Below are 6530 nucleotides of genomic sequence, written 5' to 3'. Positions count from 1 at the left end.
CGCCGACACAAACCGGCCCTCAGAGGCCTCTCCTCCACCAAACCTGGAGCTGCAGGAGGAGATCGAGAGACTGGAGGACGAGAACGAATACCTGAAGGTAGGATGTAGGGGTTTAACGTTCACAGAATTCATGGTTCGGTTCGATACAACAAAGTCATGGTTCGGGGGATGGGGGGGTAATTGCTTTTGTCACAATGTTGGAAATAATTCCGTTTTAAACCATGAAGGCAAGCTAATGATATCCCATAGGCCTAAGCAAAGTACACACTTTGCATTATGTCGGTGAACGTCTTAATCTCAGTCAGTTGTTGAAAGTGAAAACAGAATGATGGAGTCTTCAGCATCTGGTGCACATATTGTCTCTCAGAGAAGACGAGAGATAAATCTACTTCAACATATGCTGATAACGGTATATTGCTAACTGTTTTTATTTATTCCCTAATTATTTCTATTGTAGCCCGCATTGGGGGAGGTTTAACCAACTCCAGGGTAAGGCTAAAATTTGCCTAATGTTAGTGTAATCCTATTAACTCGCACATCATAACCTCGTCTTTTAGGCAAGCACACAGGGTAGGCTTACTGACTGAATAAAAATAAAACAAGCTTTGTGACTTTGTGAATTTTTACTCTCGCAATTGTGAGTTTATATCTCATAGATAATTCTGACTAATTCTGTCCAATTATTATTTTTAAGTGGCGTATAAAAGCTTCCATAAATACCAGATATGGGCGTCATGTCTCAAAATAGTTTTAATACGTCTGAATTGGTATGTAACATGATCATAATTTAATAAAAACATTGTAAGTTACAAATTATAACGCTTTCATTTCCACGGTTATTCAAACAACGCAAGCAAAGAACGTTATCAAAGAACATGACTGACTTCAGTCTAGTGTGAGTTTAAGCATGCTCAAAAGCTCCCCCGTTATAATCAGTAAAGCTGGCTACAATGTCAAATGAATCTCTTACTTATATCGTATGTACATTTCTACTTTGTTGTGTATGATGAGAGAATTCAGCAGAGTTTAGAGTTCAGTCAGCAACAGTCACAACTTGTTTCAGCGATGACTCATCTGAACACCTCTGATTGGCCATTGCATTCATAAGCTCAACAGAAACATGTGTGATTGGATATATTGCGCAACACTGTAAAAACGCATAATTTGATGCATCATTAGCAGATCTAAATTTAATGCCGCAATAGACTCTTTTAATTAAATTTTTATGTTATTGGTGACACACCTAATAGATTTAGTTTAATTGTACCGGGCATATTTGTCCAATTTGGTGGCATTTTTGCCCCAAGGACTCCTTAAATTCCAGACCCTTGCCGAGCTGTACACACATAGCCCATAAATAATGGAAAAAAACAACAACATATTTCACGTCAAACAGGTTGTTTTTGAAAGTCAGTGCTTGAAATAGACTAAAACTTTTTATTTGATTGATTTTATTGATGACTGCAGTGTTTATATTTTAATCACAGGCTTATAGTTAATTGTTTTTATGCAAATAAGCTTAGAAATATGCGCAATGCAAGAGTGACAGCACGCTAGTGACATCTGTTGATCAAAGCCATTTGGGAACACTGCAAACATTGGCAATTTAACGATTTTTTTTAATGTTCCACCATTATCTGTCACTGACCAACATAACACTATGCGTATTGAATATAGTTATGCATATTTTTGTGTGCAAACTGGACTGACGTGAACTTGTGATTTATTAGCATGAAATTGAAGAAATGCGAGCAGAGATGGATGAGATGAGGGACACGTTCTACGAGGAAGACGCCTGTCAATTGCAGGACATGCGGCGTGAACTGGAGAGAGCCCATAAGAACTGCCGAATCCTTCAGTATCGCCTGCGAAAGGCAGAGAGGAAGAGAATGCGATACGCAGAAACCGGTGAATTTGACGGAGAACTGCTGAGGAGCCTGGAGCAAGACCTAAAGGTAGAGTCAGATCCTCAAGGCAAACTATAATGCATGTAAACAAATAATGCACAGCTCAGATATGACATTCTTCACTTTGCTGCCAGACTGTGGAAACTAGTGTCAAAAAAGACTAAAAACCACAATCAACAATGAATGAGACAGTGACCGTAAAAAGACAACATCTCTAAAGAGTTAATTCCTCTTTCAGGTGGCCAAGGATGTGTCTGTGCGTCTGCACAACGAACTGGAGAATGTGGAGGAGAAGCGAACGAAAACAGAAGAAGAGAATGAAAGACTGAGGCAACAGCTGATTGAAGTGGAGGTGACCAAACAGGCTTTACAAAATGAGCTGGAAAAGACCAAAGAGGTGAGAGTGTCTGGAAGTATCCAGATGACAAACTAAGCCACTGGCAGTGCAATGAAAAAAAAAAAAAGGTATATAATTAACCAATTTTCACTCAATTGCTAGGATTAAAATTACAAATACTGATAACTGAATTAAGTATGACATTTTTAAGCAGAGAGACTGTCATTGTATTTTCTTGTAATATGCTCCCTATACTCATTTAACATATGCACAGACACGTCAAGCATCATTTGTTTTGAGTATACAGATACTTTCTATCCAATATATTGCAAATTATGAACATGCAATCATATTTCTGTCAGCTTTCTCTGAAACGAAGAGGAAAAGATGCACAGAAATCAGAGAAGAGGACTCCTCAAACCCCATCAGAGGTAAGAGCACTGCTGTTTGCATCCAGAGCCTTTCTGTTGCTCAAACAGTAGAGCTTGGTGCTGTAGCAAAGCCAAGGTCATGGGTTTGATTCCCAGGGAATGCAAGGATTGACAACATGTGTACCTTGATAAGTGTTGCCACACCAGGTTGATGATTTCCAGCCCAAAACGTTCACAGACATTAACAGACCTTAACTCTTGGAAACACACATGCATCGTTTTCAACAGCAAAATCAAGCCAATTCAAATGAAGATAAGTGATCAGTAAAAGTGATCAGATTAAGCAACATAATTAGTGCAACAAGCTAACGTTTTGGGTCATGCACACACCAAAAGTGCTGAAAATGTGTCTCATTCATGTTTAAAAATATTAACAACAACAACAATAATAATATTCTTACCTTCATGCTGCGCTTTAACTTCAAAAAGAACAAAAGTTGGGTTCACTCTCCCACTTTGTAGTACAAACTTACTTAAACTTATATTACTGTAGCCACAACCTATATTTATGCCACTTTAGCATATCTGGACACTAAGGGTTTGGTGGTAACCAGTTTGCCTTTAAAATGTAAATTTAAAATGTATAACAATAATGCATTACTCCATTAAAAAGTAACTATTTGCATAATTTAGTCACTTTAAAGGAAAGTAATGCATTACGTTAATTTTGTGTTACTTTGTTACCTGGGCTGGGCCTGTCAATTTTTTTTCTTTACATTTTGAAAAACAAAAAAACCAAGGTTATGTTTTTGGCGTCTGTAAAGTCTCTTTCACACTAAAAGTGAAATGAATAAGCCTCGAGCTGAAGGAAATATCTCTGTCTCTGATCCTACTCCCAATCTCTCTCAACATGGGACATGGGAGCTGTCATTGAATAAATTGGAAAGTAAAGTGACTGGCCTTACTTATTTGAAGAAGTAACTTTTTCTTTTTTCTTGTTTCTTTTAAATTTTCTTTTTTCTTGTAAATTAAAAGTAATGCATTACTGGTTACGTACTTTGAAAAGTAATCTAATTAAGTAACTCATGTTACTTGTAATAGATAATTATCAAATCCCACCAAATTGATCCCAAACCAGCCCAGATTTTTCCCACACAACACAAGCAATTTTAGCCAGCACAATCAAATAAAAAAAATGGCTAATTTGGGCGGAAATCATTCCAATCTGGCAATGCTGACCTTGGATGCAGTGTAGGCAGGGTTGCCAGGTTTTCACAACAAAACCTGCCCAATTGCTACTCAAACCTAGCCCAAAACTAGCTCAATCGCAGTTTCGAGGGGGTAAATATCACATTATTGGGTTTGCTTAAACCCCCACACATGAAAAACAACCCGTGGCTAAAGTAGCCCAATTCCATGGGAAAACCTCAGACTTGGCAGCACCGAGTGTAGGTAGCTTAGGATAAAAGTGTCTGCCAAATGCGTAAATGTAAATGAGCATAGCACTTTTTGGTTTGCATTGACACATGGACAATTTGAAAGTAAATTAAACACCATTTCAAAACCATGTTTTCTTCCATAGGAGGAAAATGAAGATCTGAAATGCCAGTTGGCCTTCATCAAAGAGGAGGCTATCTTAATGCGGAAGAAAATGGCTAAGATAGACAAAGAGAAGGACCGTTTAGAGCAGGAGTTGCAGAAGTACCGCTCCTTTTACGGTGATGTAGACAGTCCTCTCCCCAAAGGTGAAGCTGGAGGTCCTCCAACCACCAGAGAGTCCGAGCTGAAGCTGCGTCTGCGGCTGGTGGAAGAAGAAGCCAATATATTAGGCCGCAAAATCGTGGAGCTGGAAGTGGAAAACCGTGGGCTGAAGGCGGAGCTGGAGGATATGCGCGGGGATGAGCTGTCTGGAGGGACGATGGACCCCTCGTCCAGAGAGCAGAGCGCGGCGCTCTCCGAACTCCGGCAGCAGCTTCAGTTGGTGGAGGACGAGGCTGAGCTCCTGCGCCGCAGCTTGGCTGACGTGGAAGAGCAGAATAAGAAGATGACCAACGAGCTCAACAAGCTCAAATACAAGGCCGGGTCACACGAGGGATCGCGCTTTAGCAGTGGAGCAGTCGATGGGGCAAAAGTTGAAGCCCTGCAGGAAGAGCTGAAAGCCGCTAGGCTACAGATCAACGAACTGAGTGGGAAAGTGATGCAGCTGCAGTATGAAAACCGTGTGCTGCTGTCCAACATGCAGCGCTACGATCTGGCGTCTCACCTTGGCATCCGCAGCAGCCCGAGAGACAGCGACGCAGAGAGCGACTGCGGCCGCAGGGAAAGCGACGATGACTGCTCTCGTCTCACGCCGCATCGCAAACGTGAGGGTCCCGTCGGCGGAGAAAGTGACTCTGATGAGGTCCTCAACATCCGGTGCCTGACTCCCACTCGCTCTCTTTACACCCCAGAGGGACGTTATTTATCCAGAGGTTTCAGAGACCGCCAGCAGATGATGGATATCCGCATGGAGGCGGAGAGATTGAGCAGGACCATCGAAAGACTCATCGCTGATACCAGCACCATCATCGCAGAGGCTCGTGTTTACGCCACCAACGGAGAGCTGTTTGGAAGAATGGATGAGGATGACGAGGGCGGTCGGATACGAGAGCACGAGCTGCTCTACCGCATCAATGCTCAGATGAAAGCCTTCAGGAAGGAGCTGCAGAACTTCATCGACCGCCTGGAAGTCCCGAAACCAGAAGACCGAGAAACTGAAGAGCCTCTGTCAGTAAGTGTGAATAAACCCAAGTCTGTTTAAAGCAATATTTGGTCTGAAATTAACATTCAGTCATTATTTACCAATTCTCATGCATTCTGGCTTTGAATGGATTTTTTTTTTTTTTAGAATAATACTACAGGTTTATTTTCATCGCATTACAATCACACTACAAATGACTAACTTGAGTATTCATATTCATTTTCAAGGAGTTTTATGAATTGAATTTAAGTAGTTTATATTGACTGCAAATCCTTGCATTCTGCCATGAAATGAAATCTAGCATCAGGTCTGACCTCAGTGATATTGTTCGCATATTGCATGTTTGCGGATGTCATTGACATTGAATATAGCCTTTTGATTGGACAGCTATGGTGGAGAATAGAGAATTAAAAAAAAATAATGGCTTCCATTTTGGTCTGTTTGTCAGATAAGGCCATCTTCTGACTTCAGAAAATGCATGATATAAAAAAAACTGCATAAACATTTGTTAACTCTTAAAGTAAGCAAAGATGAATAAATCCAGTGGTTAATCTTTAGTTTGGGAACCCATTCTCACAATTAACTGATGTTTGCCTCAATAAAATCTTAAATTGATATTTATTAATAGTCATTAAGGTAGTTGTAAGGTGTAGGTGTGGGGTTTAAGGATTAAAGGATCTAGAATATGGTCATGCAGAATAAAAACTTAATCTTTCCTTTAAAAGTACTAATAAACAGCCAATATGCATGCTAATAATTGACTAGTTAATAGGGAGAATTGGTCTCTAACTAAAACAGCATATGGGTTTGGAACAAGGGTGAGTAAATATGGACTTTTCCTTTAATTTCGTATGGTTTGTTGCTTGGATAAATTTGATATTTTCTAATCTTGAACATATGTAATGGATATTTGACTGTTCTGCTTCTCTTTAGACTCACGGTTCCTTTCTCTCTTATATTTCCTCCTCCATTTCGATATCCACATAGATGTTTCAACCTATCATTTTGCTTATTCTCATCCTTGTCTTATTTTCATCTTTATCATATGCCACTATTTTCAAACTAGTCTTTCTCTTCACTCTTTTCTTTGTTCTGTAAACTTTTGTTTTTAGTTTAGTTTTGTTGCTTTCTCCCTTTTTCCTTTTTTTCTGCTTTCTTGATTTATCATTTTGATT

At 39.9% G+C, this 6530-nt stretch overlaps 1 protein-coding gene across 1 annotated transcript in view; it reads left to right on the top strand.

The window, feature by feature from the left end:
- The window catches only part of LOC132157986 (protein SOGA3), an 8990-nt gene extending 2508 nt beyond the window's left edge, over positions 1-6482 (top strand). The window contains exons 2-7 of the mRNA XM_059567227.1: positions 1-97; positions 1731-1955; positions 2146-2304; positions 2607-2675; positions 4198-5385; positions 6343-6482. The exon at positions 1-97 is cut by the window's left edge and continues 587 nt beyond it. Of these exons, the coding sequence (XP_059423210.1) occupies positions 1-97; positions 1731-1955; positions 2146-2304; positions 2607-2675; positions 4198-5385; positions 6343-6453 (1849 nt within the window). The 3' untranslated portion in view covers positions 6454-6482. The remainder of the gene's footprint in view (positions 98-1730; positions 1956-2145; positions 2305-2606; positions 2676-4197; positions 5386-6342) is intronic.
- The last annotated feature ends 48 nt before the right edge of the window (positions 6483-6530 follow it).

Source organism: Carassius carassius, chromosome 15, assembly GCF_963082965.1.
Source record: "Carassius carassius chromosome 15, fCarCar2.1, whole genome shotgun sequence".
NCBI classification, from domain to species: Eukaryota; Metazoa; Chordata; class Actinopteri; order Cypriniformes; family Cyprinidae; genus Carassius; species Carassius carassius.
The sequence above is the reverse complement of the archived record's forward strand: the minus strand, read 5'-3'. Positions and strand labels throughout refer to the sequence as shown.